This window comes from Cryptotermes secundus, unplaced genomic scaffold (assembly GCF_002891405.2).
Source record: "Cryptotermes secundus unplaced genomic scaffold, Csec_1.0 scaffold126, whole genome shotgun sequence".
Classification (NCBI taxonomy): Eukaryota; Metazoa; Arthropoda; class Insecta; order Blattodea; family Kalotermitidae; genus Cryptotermes; species Cryptotermes secundus.
This window is the reverse complement of record NW_019718617.1, coordinates 49,660-72,645: the sequence shown is the minus strand read 5'-3', so window position 1 is coordinate 72,645 and position 22,986 is coordinate 49,660. Positions and strand designations below refer to the sequence as shown.

Genomic DNA, 22,986 nt, shown 5'->3' with positions numbered 1-22,986 from the left:
ACAGAAGTTGTAATGGCTGTATTTCAGAATCATCTGCATAAACAGACGTCTGACGTTCATAAAATTAATGACATTAGCTAAGTGATTGGGAAATGAATATAATTTACAGAAATATTTTTATTTCTTATTTTGAAAAGTTACGCAAATAATTTTACCTAAGACATAGTCTGTTAATAATAGTCACAGAATTTTTCACATTTTTGTGCTTTATTTTGTATATATTTTTGTGCAGCCCACAAAAACATGTAACGAAAAGAGGAAATGGCTTTTAAGAACTTTGTAGTCTGTCAGGCATAAGTTGGATACTACGACGAATAATGAACACACGATGTAAAGGAAATTATATTGCATATATTTCCTGTCATTAGCTACAGGAGGTTCGTTCCTGCAATTGTCGACATTGGAAACAGCTTTAGACACTGAAAACAGCTTTAAAAATCCATGGAGCTGGGTAGATGGCATATACCTGCTTCTGTCATAATTTATAGCACTGCATACAACATATTTACAATTTAGGTAACAGTAATGAATGTGACGAATGGTAGATAAAGTATAAAATTATTCTGAAAAAGAAAGCGGTATATACTAATTATCAAGGCATATGAAAAATACTGAAGAAGTAGAAATTTAATAAATGAATACAATATATCTGTCTACGTATATCTATCTATCTGTCTGTCTTCCTGTCCGTCCGTCCGTCCCTCCATCTATCTATTTATCTATCTTGCCTTGGTTGCTTTTTCAGTTTCTTGATCTTTTTACATAGCCTATAGGACTCCTTGGACAAGGGATCAGCCCGTCGCAAGGCCGCTACTTGTACACAAGACAGGACAAACTCAGAATAAACACACACAGACATTCATGCCTCAAGTGGGTTTCGAATGCACGATCCCAGAGTTTGATCAGGCCTTAGACCGTGCGGCCACTGTGATTCTGCACTGAAGACTTATAGAATGGCAAAACAGGTTTCAACAAGGTGTTACTGCTATTACTTACTCTTAAAAGTAAAGTAAAAGGTAAAGTTATTTCTGTAACAGGCTGTGGAGACCCATAGGCTCAATTGAAAAATCCAACGACTTCATAGGGAATGGAACCTGCGACCTTCCGGCTTGTAAAATAGTGCCTCAGCCAACTACTCTGCCTCGTGCTATTAATTACTGTTATTGGTATAACCTGCTGTAAAATGTGCACAAACAAATGTTAACTAAGAATGTCGGGATACACACTGACTCGCGTTAGGCCACATCACTGTTCCAGTAGGGCAGGATTGGATTTGGTTGAATTGGATCGGGTTACTTTAGATTAGGTAGTTTTTTTTTGGACTTTTTGATCCGGCATGGCTATGTTTGGATAAAACATTGATTCCCAAAGGTATATTTACAAATTGTTATCACTTTCGTGATATATAGAAGTGTTTTCCATCACATTGTTCCAGAAGTTCATTCGACAATTTTAGTTATTGAAAACTTTAACGAGTTAATAATCAGGCTCGCTGAAGAAGGAAAAATCGCGGAGGATGCATTTGAAATTGTGTGTTTGGAGTAGTCCCCATTTCATCTGGAGTCACGTATATGTTACGAATTGTTCCTACGGTATTTCTGATAATCCGTATTTGCGAAGAGCCAGTTTTACAATTGACAAGGATGGATGCAACAATGTATTGTTAAAGCAGGGTGGCGGGCACAGAGGAAATGAAACTCCAGGTGTAGCAACCACCGATTTTTAAATTTCCCGCATACTAGTATAGTAGGCGTATTGGGAGAGAGTTGGAGCCGTTCGAGCGGTGTGTGACGTACTGTAGTGTTATTTATGTTGGTTAAATACATTTTACGCAATCCACAGGTTGGTGGTTGCAGGTAGTAGGTGTATATGGTGAACGTGATGTCAAATTATTGGGCAGGAAAACTACTAAGTTACTTTTAGTATGATTAACATGTGTACACAATCTGGGTTTAACTGTCGGAAATGTCTACTGTTCATTCAAGGCCAGATTTATATGGGAGTTTGGCAACTAGAGTTAACCTACATTTTAGGTAATTACAGTGCGTATATCATTTTGCTGTCATGTGACAGTTTTCTCAAAAAGATGATGTAAAATGTGATGGAAACAATATTTTGAAGCATATAGTGTCTAGTTTATAGTGGTTGAAAAGTTTGTCAAGGAATTTTTAGGTTACATATTTCTTAGGCTAGTGATGTTTTAATTGTGCTAACGTATTAGGAACCAAAAAAAAAAAAAAAATCCGAAGGTTTAAAATGCATAATAACTTGCCAGATCCAACTGCTATAAGTTATTTTGGATTTGTTGGCCCTGTTGCAGGCGAAGGTGGAATATATGTGCTGCGGGGATCCTGTGATTGTAACGAAATGTTGGTTTGAAAACAAAATTTATCTAGTTCATATAATGTCAGAAGAAGACATCCCAGATATACATTTGCGAGTGTTGTATGATTTTGAATATACAGTTAAGGATGAAAGAAAGATAAGAATACAAAAAGGTGAAAAACTGTTTTTAATCAAGAAAACCAACTCAGATTGGTGGCAGGTGATCAGGAGTTCTACTGAAGGACCATTCTTTGTTCCTGCTGCATATGTAACAGAATATTTATGTAGCCAAAGCACTTCAAAGGTATGCTTATTTTTTAAAAAGAGTTGAATAAAATTAAGGCCCCACCTCCTAGTTTCATTAATTAACGTATCTGAACAAAATTAAACCTCGAATGAACATAGTGCAATCAAAGACTGCCCAGGAATATTGCATGGTGGAGTCATGTAATGACAACACACAAATATCTTCTTGAAAACTATCGAGTTACTTTGAATTTGACATACCTGTTTTGTTGTGCTGCTGAAATATGACTGCTGACAACAAGCCTTTGGCATGTTGCCAAAAATATAAGTGAATAATCAGATTTTAGCAAGTGCTGTAAATGCTGTCTGTTGCTGTTGTCATAATTATTATCATTGGGATAACCATTATTGATACTGAAAAGAAATGATACCTGTGCTCACTGAAGAGAGTTTGGATGAAATCAGATCTAGGCTTGAACATCCTAGGAACAGGAGACTGAGGTGTCAGGTTTCAAGTTCACTCTGTATGTGTGAAAGTATTTTAAGAAGTGATCATAACCGTTTATCAGGGTGCCAGGAATCCATGTCACAGGCTTATCAATTAGGCTAACAGCCTGTATTTCTGAAGCATGAGTAGATGGGAGGAGCATCAGTCTCTTCCACCTAAACAGCTTAACAGTTGTGTAAAACTCAGAAGTCATACCATGTGAGTGCATGTACAAACACAACACAGCCTGTTACTCATGCACTTTTGGCATGTGTTTGTATTTTGAAAAAATAAAAAGGAGTCTTATGAGATCTGCTGTCTGTATGTGTGTGTCCGACAATAGTGGACAGTAGTAGTACTGTTATTTGAGGTTCTCATAGCAGTGAATGTTGAGATGCTAGTCCAGGATATGGTGCTGTGTAGTTTGTAGATGGGTATCAGTGTTTCCAAGAAACTTCTTTTTTTCCATCTTCAGCTTAGAGGAATATTAACTGATTTTAATCTTTAAGAACTGGAATTCACTTTTCATTACTTTAATATTTTCATTTTCCACTATTTTGTTCTATTTTTCTCTCGTTAACAATTTTGTAATAGACATGACCAGTAAAGGGTACCCTAGTCCCCAAATTATGCTTTTCAACATAGCAGAAATACAGAATTAGTGAAGCGAAATTCTCTGAAGAATTTTTAAAAGCATTGTACGTCATCATTTAAAAGGTAATTATTGGTAATTTTAACAACTCATTATACTTACATGACATGCAACTAAGATGTGATTTAGATAGAGGTGATAATTATTGCTTGCTTATTTATTTATGTATGGGTAATTTAATGACACTTTTATTAGCTGGATTATATATTATCGAATCGTTGGTTGAGAGATGAATGATAATTTGGAAAGAATTTAGAGCCAAGTGGTCATGGCCTGACTGAAGTACCGTCCTGGGCTTGCCAGGCGGTCTGAGGCAAACCACAGAAAACTGCAGTCAGGAAGGCTGATCTGGCTGAGATATGGACCATTTACTTCCAGAATACGCAAGGCAGATAGCAAGTAGAGCCTTAAACTTCAGGGTCAAAGAATAAGCCAAGCAAGAAACCAGCGTGAAGCAGATAGTAGTCAGTGCAATCTGCTTGCTGAAAGCTCAGATTTATGTAGGAAATAGGATGGAACTGCAAGACAGCTCATCAGTTTCATTGGTTCTCTCACAGAACAGAATAAATGAATAGGAGACAGACAAGGATGACTTTGTCAACCCTAGAAAGGTTTCTTACTTGGCCTGTTCAACCCTGAAGATGGAGGCGAAATGTTCATCCAAAACATCAGTTGACTTTCAGTGGACTACATGGAGTTATATCCCAGGAGATTGAATTCTTCATAACCACTGCTGTTAGAACCTCGAATCCTATGCAGTAATGAAACTTCACATTGCATGGTAGGCAGGTAATTTCTTGAGTAGCTAAGCAGTTACTAGCTTTGCAAGAAAAGACTTTACTCCATGATGTTTGTTAGTTTTACTGTTGTTTTTGAGCCAAAGAACTTCTGTGGTTCAAACATTTGGGAAACCTGTACTAGATTAAGGAAGGTGCAAACTACATTAATCTAACTTAATTAATCAGTGTTATCAGCAGCAACAGGTTGTGTGAATATTGTACTTACATCTTTCTGGCTACATTTGTTTCCCCACAGAGCTGGGATGTCTCATTAATATAACTGGCTGTGGACTGGTTGAACTATCTATCTAACTCATGGAGCTGAATTCTTGAGAAGATGTCTCTCAGCTACTCAAGAATTTCCCAACATTTTATGGAACCCGAAGGTTTATTACCATGTTCACAAAAGCCCTCCATAGGTCCCTGTCTTGAGCCAGATCAATCTGGGCCATACCGCCCCATTCTGTCAGATCTATTTTATGGACTGGTAGATCAGAGCTTAATTCCTGATAGAGACAAGAACTTTTTCTCTTTGTCGCCACATACAGACTGCTTGTGGAATATGCCCAACCACATTCTCAGTGTCGTCCAGGTCCTCCTCTGTAGGAGCAAAGCTGTTGATGCATGAAGCTAATGCCCTACCTTCTCTGTAGTGATGTGGTTCAGAATGCAAGGAGCTTAACCTCCATAATGTGGTGTTTAAGATACAGGGGAATTGTTTTTAGGGGCTGTCTAAGTGTTTTGTCTGAAGTTCTCTAACATATCATAACATCCGGTACTGATGATGCAGCCCCAACACTACAGTTTGTTTATACAGATTTGAAATGTATGGGGTGTTGTGTAGTTTGGTACAGACACGTATACTTCTGTCAGTACACTGTTTGGGAAAATGAGTCCATATGTATGATCGTTCACAGGTTTTAAATCTTAGTACTAGATTTGCTGTAACTGTTTTCTTGGAATATAAATGGAGTGTTAATGTTAGTATCTTAAATTGGACCATAATCACATCTGTTCACTTGCTTCATAATTCATCATTCAGTTCATCCTCCCATTCATTATATAACCTATATAGCTTAGAAGTGTTGTTAAATAAGGTAAGAAAGAAAATAAAATGGTGGCTGAAATAAAGAGCTCTTGAATCATTGGTAACTGGAGGAATGGTCTGATAATCCTGTACAATACAGTGTAGTATAATTCCTTTTAATTCAGTTTATTTCATTATAGTTAGTATAATTCTTTATGATACAATTACAAGTACACAGTGTGTCCAGGTTCTATTAGAACTGTGTTCATTAAAAATACAAGACGTGAATTATTTTCAAAATTTCACTCTTTTTATTCAAAATAGTCTCCTTCTGAATCAATACATAGCTGGAATCGATTGAAAAGTTTTCGAAAACAGTCACTGTACTCCTTTTGTAGAATCGCATTTAAAACTGCAGTAGATTCCCTTTGGATGTCCTGGATGGTGTCGTGACGGTCTCCTTTCATCGCCAACTTAACTTTTGGGAATAACCAGAAATCAGCTGGAACCAAATCTGGTGAATACAGAGGATGACCAAGGACTGTGATCCCTTTTCTGGCGAAAAATCATGCATTGTCGTGGAGGAGTGCCCAGGAACCCTGCTCTCGATATTCAGGTTGAATTCGAAGTATTCTCACCCACAAATGATTGAGGACTTCGAGATAATAATCAGAATTCACTGTTTGACCTTCTGGCAGAAATTCCTTGTGAATGATTCCTTTGGAATCAAAGAAAACGGGTAGCAGTGTCTTTACTCGACTCTTTTGCATGCACTTTCTTTGGTTTCGGCTTCTTTGGGCTCAACCATGCTGCACTCTGCCGTTTTGTGAGAGGCTCATATTAAAAACACCATGTCTCGTCATCAGTAACAATCGATTTTGTAAATTTTGTATCACTTTGGGCCGACCATAACATGTCTTTGCAGTGTTCCGCTCTGGCATGTTTTTCATCGCCTGACAGCGTGTGCGGTACAAACTGCGCACAGACCTTCCATTTGCCCAAATCCTCTGTCAAAATTTGATGCACAGTACTTTTTGGTATTCCCAAAAGCTCCTCGATGAGTTTTGCAGAAACACATCTGTCTGATGCAAGGATTTCGGTCACTTTTTTTCACATTTTCTTCAGTGCGACTTGTTCTCGGCTTTGATGCATGTGGATCGTCTTCAGTGTCCTCCCTGTTGTCACGAAACAGCATACCATCAAAAAATGTTCGAGCGACTCAAACAATCACTACCATACACACTTTTCATCATTTCGTACGCTTCTCCGGCTGTTATGCCTAACTTAAAAAAAATCTGATGTTGGCTCTCTGTTGAACCGCCATTTTCCGACAAGCATCAGAACAGTACTGTTGCATTCAAGGTCAGAACACATGATGCAGCGATGCTTGCACTTTAAAATTATAGACAGCTACAGCTGAAAGTTCAGGAATCTTAATGCCACAACTCGCCAACAGATGGCATTGCAGGGCAAAATTAAAAAAAAATGAGTCGTAATGGATCCTGGACACACCGTGTGTGTATGAAATGTTTTATATTAGGTATAGTAACCAGAAATAATACTGGAATTGAAAACAGTTGCAGGGGTTAGGGAGTTGGAATGATTTGTGTTAGATCTGTCCTTACATTTTACTGTTCTTGAAACATGAGCTTCATAGAATTTACTGAGTTTTCTAGACATTATATTGTATCTGTTAGAGGAATTTATTGAATGCAAGTGACAGAAGTTAGGTAAAATTGCAGATTATGCTATGGGTCCCTCTAAACTTGACTGACCCAGCATGGTATAACTGCACCTTAACCAGGAAGGAAGTATGGGGTCAGAAGCTACCCTGGAATATGGCGTCATAGTGGAAACCTTACTGTAATTGGCACTTAAACCATGTTAGTAGTAATTTTTCTGTGCTAGTTTCTTAAATATGTATTAATTTGCTTCTTATATTTGTTAAAGGAATCTTCGCAACATAGAAAATTCAGGAGGAAAGAAGGAAATGAGATAAAGGACTCAGTTTCATCAGCTGATATTAAGAAGAACTCAAATGAATCCTTAGAATATGAAAATAAGACTGGCGGTATGAACATTTCCTGCCCTAAAGAATGTAAGAGTTCAAGGGGGCACATTGAAAAACAGCCCGGCACATTCCAGAATGTGAACCAAAAATCATCAGATACAGATGGTTTGAATAAGGAAGATGCAAACCATATATTGCTGGACAAACGAAAGTCATGGGCAGTTGAAGAATTGGTTGCTGAACTTTCCAAGATGAGAACAGAAAGGAATTGTGGTGAATCTCCCAGATCTCCCACATCTCCCAGTACGAAGTATGACGAAGAGGGGCATTTACATGAAGACAGTGACGTCACTTCGTCTAGTTCACACATTAATCGTAGCAGTGATAACATTTTGTGCTCAAGTAAACATGCCTTATCATTAAAATGTGATAAGGCTGATAACTCTGTTCAAAGAAAAAAGAGAAATATTCAAGTAAGAAGTTGTAAGGGTACAAGTGAGGCCTACTCCAAAGTGTGTCCTGTCCCATCTGAAGGGTCAAAAAGTGTGGGACAGGTCACACGTAAACTCTCTGAGTCTTGGGAGAAACTTGAGCAAGGGATACAGGATGTGACTGGGTCAGGCAGCTTGAATGAACCCAACACTTGTACCGGTTCAGCAGTAGATAACACAAAAATGGATTCACTGTTTAGTAAAATGAAAAGTAAACTAAATTACTCAAGTAGTTTTAAAACAAAGAAAGAAATGCAAAAGGTATTGAAACGAGGAAGTGGAAATGCTGTGTTGTCAACATCATGGGAAGATGCCTTATCAGACTGTAAGAAGGGTAAAGATACAGTACATCAAGATGAAAATAAATTAAATGCAGGACATATGCTCAGTTCATCAAAAGGAAATACAGATTTAGACCATCATCAGCTAAAAGCAGATCATAGTGGCAGGGAAATGGAAGTTTCAAGTCAAGGAAATATCTCTCAGAAGGCAGGCAGTCGGCATTGGAATTTAGTACGTCATCATGTGTTTGGTGATAAAGTGGAAAGGGTTGTGTCAGGCAGTGAATCTGAGGAAAATCGGGATGATAGTGTGGGCCCTGATGAGGGCAGCATTAGTGGTTTGTCAGACAATATGCCCCTATGCCAGAGTGGTGTGAGTAAAGTTTACAGTGATATTAGTGATGGTGCTGTTTCAGATGACTTGTTAACTGACTCATTAGATAAAGCAGGAGAAGAGAAAGGTGACTTTCCTTGCCAACTGAAGTTGCAGAAGAAAAGGTTGTCCTTGTCAAGGAAAAACAGGGTAAGTTAATTCATCCTGGTTTGATATGCATTCTTTATGCCTAATGCATCATATTAACCCATAATGGTTAGATATTGTATGCCTGTCAACATGTTTAATGAAATATGGTGTTGGAGGGTTGACGCTAAAAGTTGTTGGATGAATTGAATTTTTGTATTAATCCAGTTTGACATTCAATTCCTGGAAGGGCAAGATTTTTCTCTCTGCCACAACCTCACCACTGGCCCTTCTATCCAGTGAATACTGATGGGATATTTCCCCAGGGGTAAAGCAACCAGGTTGTGAAGCTGACTGTTCACCTCCACCTAGTGCTGAGGTCAAGAATGGTGGAGCTGTATGTCCATTCCACTGTATGTCTTCATGGCATAGTGATTAATTAATTAAGCACTGGGATAATTTTACCTCTATGAATCCAGTGACATACTTATTGTATTAGAATAACAATATATTATCCAATCACCAGTATGGTTTCAGGTGTGATTCATCCCCAGAACTTCCTTCATATAATTTAATTAATGAAATATTAAAGGTTCTGAATAATAAAATACCACTTGAATGCATTTTTTGTGACCTAAATAAAGCCTTATAGATGGCAGTTCACAAATTTTTATTTTATTTAAACTGTTGGACTTTTGCAAGGCTTTTACCATCACAGGATGATTCACATGACCCAAGCATAGTCCCTTTATATTCACTTGGAAAATGGATGCAAAAAATCAGATACTAGTAGGCAGTATATAATGGGATTTATGCTCTTGTGTGACAGGTGGAATCACATGATTTTCATAGACGCAGCTTCCCACCCTCTCCATCACCTGATCGTAAGCCAATCAGAGTCTTGAATGAAGGATGGGAAGAATATAAATCTTCTCAGGGAAGGACTTACTATTACAACTGCAAGACTCATGATAAGAGTTGGAAGCCACCCCGCAGGCACCACCAAAGTCATGTAAGTGCGGGTTCTTATGGATGAAATGAAGTGTGATGAGCAGGACGTATGGCACTGATGGGAGACATGCATATGAAATTTTGGCTGGAGGATCTCAAAGGAAGAAATTTCTTGGGGGACACATTCATAAATGGGAGATATCATTAAAGTAGATCTTTTTGAAGATAAAACATGATTGGACCAATCCAGTGATTGAGGCTAGCTCTTTCTAACGGACCCAACAGAATAGGTGTTTTCCTTCACCTGAGGACGGAAACAGATCCAGTTTCTGAAACGTCGTTTTTTTATTAGTTATCTTAAAAACCATGACGATGGATAAAGTCCAAAAACCCAATATATCAGTGTGGATGAATGCAGTCCACATCTGTCATCCATTCTGTTTCTCCAGGATCCATTTTAATATCACATTTAGATTGTCAGAGCGGTTGCTTTTCCCTCAGATTTTTCTACCAAAACTCCCTTCCCCCATGCTTGCCATATGACCTGCGAGTCTCATCCTTGTTAATTTGATCATTGTGATAATATTAGTGAGGATCACAAGTTACAAACTTCATCACTATGTAATTTTCTCCATCCTCCTGTTATTTCAACCCTCTTTGGCCCAATATTCTCCGCAGCACCTGGATCTGAAACACTCTCAGTCTGTTTTCTTCCTTTAACATATCTATATGTGAGGATTTAAAACATAGCCTCTAATGTCATAGATGAGGAGTTTCCATTGGGAATTTAAATTCACACATTCTGAATAAACACCCTCCAAAACAAGTATTTATTCTATTTTCTCATCAGAATCAAAATTAGTTTTCAGAATATGAAAAACATTAATTCAGAATACCATCAGTATTTGCATTTCATAAACTTTTACTAACTGATGCCATATCTATGAACAGCTGATTTGTAATAAACATTTTCAGGATTATTTCCATGATAAATCTGATAAATACATAGACAAAACAATAGCCTTGACCTTCATCCTAAATAATATGCATGGGAAATCATGCAGTTTGGTACTGTTTGTGATACGAAAGCACAAATNTTTCAGGATTATTTCCATGATAAATCTGATAAATACATAGACAAAATAATAGCCTTGACATTCATCCTAAAGAATATGCCTGCAGAATTCATGCAGTTTGGTACTGTTTGTGATACGAAAGCACAAAGCTCCAGCACTGCATGCAGTACATGACACTCAACATTGGTAGGTGGTAACTGTGTAGTATGCAGTACATGTGAGAAACCTAGTTTCACATCCATATAAAACTATGTACAAAATAACAGTTTTGTATATTTCACATAATAATGACTGTAAAAATGGGTTGTGGTTGGAAGTGACTGTATTCTACACTAGTTTCTCTTACCTAGTAGGTGAGAGACTTCAAGATATTTATATTGCTGCAACATTGCAAAGTTTATGGATTATATACATCCTATCACATTATTTAATCTTCATTTTTTTTTTGTATGGCAGGTGAGAGAACAAAAGATTTTGAACTGAATGGTAGCAAAGATTCCCTCAGTTTATTCTCATCTTAATTTCCTCACAAATTTTTGATTTGTTACTGTTATTCCCAAATATTTAAATTTTCCTACATTTTCATTGGCTCTATTAGCCAACTTTATGTTTTGACATTGCCCTACATTCTGATAATGAGATATCAACACAGAGTCCCTGGCTCTTTTTGGAAGTATGAACCTATTTGTGGTGGCTGGCTCTTGGAGGGATGAGAAAGCTTACATAACCAAATTTTCGTGCAATATTGAAAATTAACTGAGGGGATGGACACACTGACAAATGCACAGTTTAACTGATATGCACATGCCGATACCTTAAGCTTATTCTTCTGTATAAATTAAGGAAGGTATGTTAAAAGTGAAAATAACCACTTGCATGTGGTTTATATAAAGAATCGAAACTGATTAGGTATGTCAGAAGCAATGTGACACTGCTTGAACTATGGTAGCTGAGATACTGCAGAAGTCAGACCACAGGCCCTCTTAATTACATTGTTAAGTTCACAGCTCACGTACTTGCCGCAAGTGAACCACCCGACTCTAGTGACAAGCATAAAAATGTGTGATGCATACAATAGGCTTTTTAATTTTTGTATCCTACAATGTTTTTTATTACACTAGCAGTAAAATTTAAAGACTATCAACAGAACTTTTTTCAGTGTCCAATATTTATTAAGAATCGTATGAATGTTTTGATCTATATTGAGTATCTTCAGGTGGTACAGTATCAGAAACTGAAATTAGTGAATTGTCATTCCTCTTTTACTGGCTTATTGAAAAATTGATCCAATTTTCTATAAGTTTATGTATTTTTTCATGCTCTGCTGTGTTAGATAATTATTATTGTCATGTGGTCAGGTGGTGAAGGCATAAAATAAGGCAAAGGAAAGTGAAATAATGGGAAAGATTGAAAAAAGGTAAATATACTGTGATGAGTGTGTGCAAATATAAATTACAGTTATTCTAGTGACACTAGCGAACCAAAGAGTAAACACGTAGTCATATAGTTATCAAAGAGTCATTATGATAACTGTATTTTGTGCACATGCGCACACGCACACACACACACACACACACATAATAGTATACATGCATTTGGTACCTTTTTACCTTTCTTGTTAACAAACCTTTCTTTACCTTGGTTTATGATTTTACCACTCAATCATCTGAAAATAGTAATTATTTCATACACACACACACACATAATAGTATACATGCATTTGGTACCTTTATACCTTTCTTGTTAACAAACCTTTCTTTACCTTGGTTTATGATTTTACCACTCAATCATCTGAATATAGTAATTATTTCACAAAATAAAGCGTAAAGAACTGCATAAACTTATAGAAAAGTGGCTCCATGCCTTTCAGTAAGACAGTAACAGAACAATTACAATTCAGTAGTTAATGTGTCTGTTAGTGTACCACCTGAAGGTGACCAGTATAGCTCGAAACATGAAATGGATTTTTAGTGAATATTAGATGCTGCAAAAAGTTGTGTTGATGGTTTATAAAATGGTAAAATACAAATTTACTGATAATCTCATACTTTGAGACTGGTGATGAGTGCACGTTATTAATTGTGATTCAGATTTAACTTGGAATTATATATCCCATCTTTTGCTTGTACTGTATGAGGTTCATTCAGAAAGTTCCCAAAATAAGGACATGGAGTGGCAGTGTGTCACTCATGTTAGGTGTTGTTTGAGTGACCTTGCAACCTGACCGTTAGTTGCACAAGCCATTTTGTTCCAAGTTGATTGGGCTTTCCATTTAGTTTTGATAACCAGTCTTGTGATCGAGTGTGTTATTGTCATTGTGATCAGTGTGGAGTCAGTAAAGGTTCATAGAATTTATGTTAAATTCTATTACAAAGTAGGAAAAACAGCTGCAAAAACCCACACCTTGTTGCATTAAGCATACGGTGATAGTGCCTTGTGTTAAACGATGACCTGCTATTGGTTCACATGTTTTAAAAATGGAAGAACTTAACAGATAATGATGAGTGATCAGCCTGACCTTCAACTTCAAGATCTGATCGTCTGATTGCCCAGAAGAAAAACATTATGCGTGAAAATCATCAACTGACTGTCTAAGAAGGTGCAGAAGGGGTTGGAATATCCATTGGTTCATGCTACACAATTTTAACACAAGATTTAGGAATGCATTAGGTCCTAGCACAAGTTGTGCCAAGACCCTTGCCTGATCTCCAAAAAACAAATTATGACAAAAATGTTTTGAAAAATGTCATGACTGGTTATGAGATGTGGGTTTATGGTTATGACATCAAAAACAAACAGTGATCCTCACACTGGAAGGCCCTGCTTTGCCTTGCTTCAGTTAAGCACGACAGGTGTGCTTACAAGAGAAAGCAGTGCTGCTTGTTTTTTTTTGTTGATCATTGAGGCATTGTGCATAATGAATTCGCTCCTGAAGGTCAGGCAATTAATCAAGATTTTAATCTGGCTGTTCCTAGATGTCTGAAGATGCAGTAATAGGAAAGTGACCTGAAATATGGACTGCGGGAAGCTGGCTTCTCCATCACAATGATGTGCATGCTCACATAGTGTTGTCCATTAGACAGTTCTTGGCAAAACATTCAATTCCTACCCTTCTGCAACCCTCCTATTCACCTAAACTAAAAAATTGCCGTTAAGAGAAAAAGATTTCAGACAGTGGAAGTTCATCGTCACTAATGTGCTGAATGACTTGAAGGTCATACCACATACATCATTCGAACAGTGCTTCCCAAAGTGGAAAAGTTGGTGACATAGGTGTATTGCTGCACAAGAGGATTGTTTTGAAGAGGATAATATTCTATAAGCTCTAAGTAAAGAAAGCTATTTCTTATAGATAAATGTTAGGATCTTTTTGAATACACCTCATATATCAGATGTTGAGTAGAATGTTTGTATGAAGTGGTGAGGTGACTTCTTGATAGTATGCATCCTGTTGTGTGTCATAAACAAGGTACACAAAATGTATACAAAAGTATGCAGTCTACACAACAATATTCTCTATTTAAAACAAAGTAGACACTATTGTATCAACATTTGTTTATATTGACGCAACATGTTTTGACTCTTATACTTGGTCGTCATCAGGTGTACAATGATGCCAGATCACTAACTTGTTTCGGAACACATACATTAGAATTGCCTACAAGATGAGTAATACAATCAAACACCATTCGAATACCAGGTATACTGGGAGATATATACAATCTGAGTGGTATTTACCAGCTATAATGCCATGAATGCCCACTCAAATATATCGGACAGACAGGATGCACATTCATAGTATGCTACAGAGAACATATAAATGCTATCAGGACTAATAAACAACATTCTAAATTCGTACAACACATTTTGGAAACTGGTCATACATCTGACACGATGGATCAAGCTATGAAGGTATTACATATAGAAAGGAAGGGACCCAAACTCAACACATTAGAAAGATATTATATATATGACATAACGAAGAAAGGTCTAGAGATGAACGATACATTTACACACAGAGATATTGGGTTTTCAGACTTTATCCATCGTCCTGGTTTTTAAGATAACTAAGAAAAACACGACGTTTTGGAAACTGGATCTGTTTCCGTCCTCAGGTGAGGGAAAACACCTATTCTGTTGGGTCCCTTAGAAAGAGCTAGCCTCAATCACTGGAGGTCCCAACAGAATAGGTGTTTTCCCTCACCTGAGGATGGAAACAGATCCAGTTTCCGAAACGTCGTGTTTTTCTTAGTTATCTTAAAAACCAGGACGATGGATAAAGTCTGAAAACCCAATATCTCTGTGTGCTATACACCATCGTCAGAATCCTATAGTAACTGCTTGATATATTTACAGAAATCCATAACCCCATAGTTGACATTCTAGTAAATACACACCAAATAACCCCACCCCTTCCCTATCTCTTCAGCCACTTACATTATCCTCCCCCCTACCTCTTACCACTCAACATACAAACATACCCACATATACAGATACTCCCTAAACAAGTAGTCTAGACCGAACCACTACAACATAGCAATAGCATCAACATAGGGGGCACACATATCATTGTATGAAAATGTAATATACATACATACATACATATACTTAATAACCTAATAATGAGTTTAGTAACAACACACTCACAAGCTTCTCCTTATAATAATTAAAAAACTGTTACAGATCATTCCAAATAAGCAACCTGTTGGGTGACATACAGAATAAGGAGCATAAGCTCCACAAGAGGATAGGTAGTAAGGTCAAGACCACACGACCTGACTTATGTGAGAAGATCCCGATACGCAGGCCTCCCACACTGTAGTCTCTTCTACCACCAGAAAATCACGTTAACATGTAGCGGTTACAAAGTTTTAAAGAGATTTATCGCAAAATACTTCATTTCCATTTTTAGTACAATTTTAATTTTTGTTTTAATCTTTAGTATCTAATTTTTAAATTTTATTATTTGAGTGTATAAAATTTTAACCGAAAGACTCAATTTATGCATTTAAAAACACTCAGAGTGCACAATAAGGCTCCTTATTGAAGAATTAGATGCAATTAAACAACTGAGTCTAGTATCATTGTATGCCTGATGATGACCTAGTATAAGGGTCAAAACATGTTGTGTCAATAGAAACAAATGTTGATATGATAATGTCTACTTTGTTTTAAATACAGAATCTTGTTGTGTAGACTGCATAGTTTTGTATACATTTTGTGTACCTTGTGAGGTGTCTTTCTTAAGTGGCCAGTAGATTTTAATTAAGTTGTATTTATAGAGTCTTGATTAAGTGTGAAACTCATTTTAGTCAAGTCTTCACTTTGTAATGCTTCTTTTTCAGGAAAGTGCAGAAATTGGTAGTGTAGAAAATCTTCGGTCAGACACTTCAAGTCCTCTAGTAGAGGTGAATGGAAGTAGTGGTACAGCATACATACCTGTTCCTCCAGGTTGGTGTGAGGTGTATGATGAAGATTCGGGTCAGCTCTGCTATGTTAATAATACTACAGGTGTGAAGGTAAGTTACAAACCATTACAAGTAGCTGATAGTTGGAAATAATGATTGATACGTGATCCTTCTTTCATAGAACAATTTCTTTGCAAGTGGAGGTTTTTCAGACCATGAGCCCCCCCCCCAAAAAAAGTCCTGCATGAAATTCTTCTTGGTCTTATGGTGTGTGGTCACCAGTCCCATAAGAGGAATCATTATGGCATGTTCACATGTTATTGAATAGCACACAGTAGAGTGGTGAATTTGTGTATTTTGTATAAATTTGTTATTCTAATGAAAATAGCAGAAAACAAATTTTTGCATTTGAAGGCGAGAAATATGCTTCCCCATTTGCAGTGGGCAAGTTGATGGAGAACAGTTACACATACATTTGCCCCTTCATTATGAATGTGTGAGTGAATTTGTCAAGTGACTGGCAGATTTAAATGGTGTGTTTGGAATCCTGCTGTAAGGTTCAGCACAATGAATTGTGTGAGAAACATTGAACATGACAGGTCTGAATAAACTCTTCATGCCTCATTGTTATTTTCTCATGCTTGTTTTGTAGGTACTAGTGATTTATTTGATAGAAATGGAAATATACAGAAAACCCACAACAACAGATATAACAGTAAATAATAACTCATGCCACCCTAAAGAACAAAAATTAGCAGCATATAAAAATTGGATACACAGACTTATCACACTACCCCTCAAGGAAATGCTAAAAACAAAGAGTTAAATACTATTATTAATATAGCACTAAATAATGACTATAGGAAGGAAGACATCATACAACTACATAACAAACTTAAACAAAAGAAAAATAATCCAGGTAATAAAGCCAAAAAAGAACAAAAATGTGTCACATTTACCTCTATGGGAAATTACATACGGAAAATCACGAAACTATTCAAAAACACTAACATAAAGATAGCCTTAAAAAGCTCACACTATAGGTAAACTAATAAATGAAAAATGAGAAACAAACCCCTATGAATAAAGTGGGATGTAAAAATAATCTGCCAGTCCAAACTGGTAGAAATCTACCAACAAGGTACACGGAACATATAAGAAACATAAGACTATACAAAGACAAATTGGCATTTGACCAACATATACTAAACAAACAACACCAGTACGGACTGATGACTAATCATGGAAACGGTTGAGAACGCTAAAAAAGGAAGCATCATGAATATAAAAGAAAACTTCCATATATATCGCTTTAATAAGCGAACGAAAACATACAAAGGAAAGTAATAACCAGCATAACATGTTCGACCTCATAATACAACATCAGTGCATGCCCACACTAACGGCATAGATACGAGGAGTATAAATACGCGGCATAGCACACCCTAGAACAGTAAAAACAACACAGTGCACCACAAACACCCACAGGATGACATCAAAGGTAGGAGGAAACAACAAAATCTCTTAAAAAACATAATAGGTTTGCTGAAATAATATACGATATACCCATAATATATTTGCAGAACCCTCTTCACAAGAATGGCAAGGCAGCACACGTTCGGCCCCCGTCAAGAGAAGTAATAAGAAAGAGGGCACGATGAACCTACTTGCTTTATAAATTCTAACAAAATCTTAAGAAACCAATTACAAAAATTTAAATATATTAAGACAGCCGCTGTAGTTATAAAAATTTAGATTTTTTTATCCGATCATATATTATTAACATTTTATGTTAATAAATGTTAATATATTGCAATAGTAGCTTCCAACTGTATTGATGTACCTTTGATGATGGTCTCTAAAAGACCAAAACATGTAAGGGCATGAAGAATTGAAATAAGAAAAATCTTCACCGGTCACCCAGGATGGAACTGTTTGACTTTTTATACTATTGATTTAAGTTTCAAGTATATATAAGATTCACCCAAAAATTCTTCATGTGATGGTCTGGATAATACTGTATACAGAACATGTAAAATGAAGACAGGCAATAAAGAAACTGAATAACTTTACTCCCAATGAAGATTCATGTAGGCTGTTTGAGGTGAAATATGTGAAACTCACCATTCATGTCAGTAGATCTTGACATGTGCCTCCCCTTGTGTCACAGATGACATCCAAGTGATATTCTATCTTTCTCTAGGACATCAATGTCAAGATGTTTCTTAACATCTCTGGAGTTACAGATAATACTGTCAGTAAAGAAACTGAATATCTTTGCTCGTACTGAAGATAAATACAAATGATTTGTGGTTAAAAGTTTAAAAATGTCACCAGATGTTATGCTTATGAAAGTTGGTAACACTGCTATGGAACTGCAGTAGCCTACAACTTGTCTGTGCAAAAGTCCATCATTCACACCACAAGAGAAAGTTCATTGCTGTTACTGGCTGCAGAATGCCTTATGATTGTTAAATGTAAAGTTAACCAGAAGTGTAGCCATGACGAAATGGACACACAGTTGTTAATTGGCACCAGCATTTGCTAGAGCGTGGGAGTTTTGAACAACACATTACAGTCAGTAGACCATGGATGACACTAGAAGAAGTTGAAGTAATTCAGGAAGCTTTCCAATGAAGTTCACAGAAGTCCATTCAACGAGCGAGTCACAAACAGTGAATTCCTCTTAACAGTTTATGATCTAGTGCATAACTGGCTAAAAGTCAAGACATGCTAATTTCAGTTGCTTCAGAAAGTGCAGATAATGACTTGCTATGGTGCTATGACTTTGCTGCTGACATTCTGGTTTGGATACATAGCAACAGTGACTACTTCATTAGGGTATACTTCAGTGATGAGGCTAGTTTTCACATGTCAGGTAAAGTTAACCACCATAATTGCTACATTTGTGGGGGGGGTCATGGAATTTTCGTGATGTGAGGAAACATAAATGGGGCAGCCAAAATAGGATATATGTTGCGGATTAGCCAGTGCAGGAGTAATCAGACCATTCTTCTTCCATAAAATAGTAGTGACATGCTGTGTGACATTCTAGAGAACTGTGCTGTGCCACAGGTGCCAGATGGATCTGTCTTGCAGCAGGATGGGACACCAGCACAATTCTGCACATCTACCACTGAATTTCTCAAAGAGCAATTCATTGGAATGTGAATTAGCAGCGGTGGTCCCATTCAGTGACCCCTGTAACTTTTTTCCATGGGGTACATCGGAGACATGTATGAGACCAAAGTCAATAACCTGCCTGATCTGTTCCATAAGACTATCAATGCATTAGTGTCTGTAACAGCAGAGGAGTTAAAAATGCCTGGTCAGAACATTGGTTGAATGTCTGCTGTATCACAAGGAGGCCACATATCAAGTTCTACTGACACAAGAAAATATTTGGTGACTTTTTACACTTTTCACCCCAAACAGCTTATATATATCATCATTGGAAGTAAACATATTCATATCTTTGTTGGCTGTGTTCATTTGAACATCGTGTACAATGTTTGATCAAAAATATCAAGATTGAATCCCTATCTGTAATAAATTACACAACACAGTGACATGGCTACAATGAACAATTTGTAGTGGTTGTCTTGTTTTGGTACAGTGACATTGTCACTGCCAGTAGCTACATAGGATCTTGCTGTCACCTTGTCTCTGTCAACTTCTGTTTCACTGCACCAACACTGCTCTGTTCTCTACTTATATCTTGAAGTGAAATTCACTTGCAGTTCACCACATACAGTATTCCGCGTCTAGTTTGAGACATATCCACACTAGTTGTTCACTCTCATAAACCAAACTCAAGACTTTCACTTGAGGCTAGTGGCCGCTGTTTTTACACGCAATATTTCTGCAATGGTATTTTCCTTTTGTGAGTGGACTACATAATTGGCATTTCTCAAACAGGTGTGAGGGGAGGGGAGGTCTGGAACCTTTGGTGAATGTAATATATTGTTGATTCAAAGAGGAGATGATAAGCATATTCCGAGATCCTCCAAGCCATTAATTATTTTTAGAATTAGGTGGAATTGTCATGGCTGTGGAAAGAATTTGTCATAGGACCTCTAGGATATGAGAATCTCACAGTAGTTGTTATGAAGGGTTCTGTCTTGTGGGATATAATGTTATATAGGTTGCTGAAATCAGCTGATGTTGTGGAGGAATATATCACCTCCATCTTCAGGGTTGAAGAGAAAGCTAAGTAAGAAACCAGCATGAAGCAGGCAGCAAGCACACAGTTGCCCAGTAATAACGAGTTTTCATCCAGTCACTGGCCAGCTTCAGGTGTTTGCAGGCATAATTGTGAATGTTGTGCAGGTGGTCCACCAAATTTTCCGCATGATCGATTGTGCGTCTTTCCTTGTCGGCAAGTGCCCCAAACAGCTGGTTTCAGGGCAGTCGGTGTTCTCTTCTGAACACTGTGTTAGCTGGGGTCAAGCCCTTAGGTCGTGAGTGGATGCCCTGTAAGCAGGGAGGAAGGTGGGCAAACTTGCGTCCGAATCGCTCCAGTGCGATACCGCGACCTTTCAAAGGTATGCCTCGACCGTTTTAATGTAATGCACGACCATGGTGTCCAATTGCGGGTGCGTGAATGTGATGAACGTCTTGCTCAGTCCCAGGCATACCTCATGTATCAGACGAGACTCAAAGTTACTGTCCAGGTCACTATGTAGCTATGTAAATACTGTTGAAGGTCCATATTTTATCTATCGGTTATTGCTAAACTGGGTAATTGTCATTATGATGCTCTGTTGTAAGTTGAAGAAAAATAGAGATTAGGCATGTTTCATGTTTGTTTCTATAGGAAACCTTTACCGAAAACATTTCCTCTAGGTAGTGCATCACTTGGCACGTAATGTTACTCTGTCGGGTTCATTATTTCAGTGTAAACTAGACCTGTTTGGTGTAACATTCCACTCTTCCGGCAGATTCTGAACGTTATTAATTAAATTTCAATGTCTTTTATTTAATCATTAACCCCTCAAGCGTGTGCGACGCACCATATGCATCCGCTCAGTTACATGCATCTAGCGTGCTTTTATGCGGGGGTATTTAAATCCGTCCCGGTGCTTTATTTTCACAAGCATTGAAGGTTTTGTGCAGACATTTACCTAAATATTTTTAAATAACGAAATCGCTATTTGAAAAATTTCAAAAAATTATATTATATTTACATTTGTTTACAGTTCATTATTATAAATGTCTATTTACATTTTGTCAAGCTATTTCTTTTTCCCAGCTCTCCATATCCAGTGTGTAGTGGTTGACCTTGGTGTGGTATTGCTCAAAACAAGGGTCTAGGCAGAGAGACGGTGTCTCTGGGCAGTTTTTACACCTGTATTTGGTTTCTTTTCTCTTTCCGTTTTGTGTACACACCACACACCTTCTTCTTCCAACTTTATAAATTTCGGCTTTGGGATTTTCTTGAATGAAATGCTGACCCGTCAATCTCGTACATTCCATGTCGGTATCTGAAGGGCTCCCTTTGCGCTTTTCTAAATTCTGTCCATGGGACTTTGCTATGATCTTATTCACTAAGTTTATTCTGAATAACAGATGATCTTTCTTGTTACCAGCCTTGCAGTACAGAATGTAATCATTCAACACTGCCGTATCTACTAAGTGGTTAAATAATTTCTTGTACCACGCTTTTTGCCTTTTCCTTTCTAGCAAGAATGTTTCTAGTAGCTGATCTTTCAAGTTCTTCAGTTCCTCCCATATATTTATTATACTCTATTACACACATAGGTTTATTTACAAATTCTAACCCACCCTTTCGGGTTGCATTTTGTCTGAATGTTTAGTAGTCAGCACTGAGACATCGCGCTTATCCTTCCACTTCAACGCCACCAATTTCCCACACTTTGCACTAACTACTCCTTTCTTCAGTTCCTTTTTTAGATCCATTGGTATAACTTTGCGCGTGATACTCACTGTTCCAACAGCATCTGTTGTCCTCTGAACTAATCTCTGGAAAAGATCGGGACTGCTATAAAAATTGTCCACATAAAACACATCTGCCCGAGTCTAATAGTTCCTCGCACAAACTCAGCAAGTGGGGTAGTTTCTCACAGCGTCTCGTCCAATCTTGGCCTTCCTTCGGCCATACCCTCCTGGTTTGATTGGTTATTAGGCCGTTTTGTTGCTGCTTTAACAGAATCGAAAATATATTTTTTTACAAATTTTCTGGAGCAGCTGTTTAAAATTTTGCTAAGATCTTGATATCAGTTTGTCCGTGTTCACTGCTGTTCCTATGAACACCACTGCATTGTCTTCTTGAACTTCCTTGATGCTGCCAATTCGTAACGCAGTTTTACCACAAACGAAGGCTTGACCCCGCTTCCAAGCGCAGACTGACGAGACACGCTAATTCTACATGCGTATATTCTGGCACAGGGCAGGCTGCAGTGGTTCTCGAACAGAGGCGTGCGCAACCTCTGGCATGTGACCAGCCAACCCCCCGCACTTGGTTCACATGACACTGCTCCCTCCTCAAGTCAGCTTGTCCCGAGTATCCCCTAGATACGGCATCAGTCTCTCCAGGCGAGCCACCATAATCTTCGCACCTGGATGACGCTGGATGCTACATTGCTGAACTTAGTGATCACCGTGTAGGGGCCTTCCCAGGAAGGCTGCAGCCTCGGTAACTTCCTCTTTCTCCGGATTCGGCGTTACAACCAGAACTGGCCTCCCTCCTGGAATCTAAGAGAGTTTGCTGGGTGGTCATGGCGAGTCTTTATCCTGTCGCTGTTCACTTTGACGGCCATAATAATGGATGTC

At 37.8% G+C, this 22,986-nt stretch overlaps 1 protein-coding gene across 2 annotated transcripts in view; it reads left to right on the top strand.

The window, feature by feature from the left end:
- Nucleotides 1-1,771: 1,771 nt before the first annotated feature.
- The window catches only part of LOC111861522 (rho GTPase-activating protein 12), a 61,613-nt gene continuing 40,398 nt past the window's right edge, over nt 1,772-22,986 (top strand). Inside the window, exons 1-5 of one of the 2 annotated variants that reach the window (XM_023846197.2) lie at nt 1,772-2,033; nt 2,321-2,629; nt 7,467-8,822; nt 9,589-9,771; nt 16,132-16,305. In XM_023846197.2, the coding sequence (XP_023701965.1) occupies nt 2,336-2,629; nt 7,467-8,822; nt 9,589-9,771; nt 16,132-16,305 (2,007 nt within the window). In that variant the 5' untranslated portion in view covers nt 1,772-2,033; nt 2,321-2,335. The remainder of the gene's footprint in view (nt 2,034-2,320; nt 2,630-7,466; nt 8,823-9,588; nt 9,772-16,131; nt 16,306-22,986) is intronic. The other variant, XM_023846206.2, reaches the window with a different exon arrangement.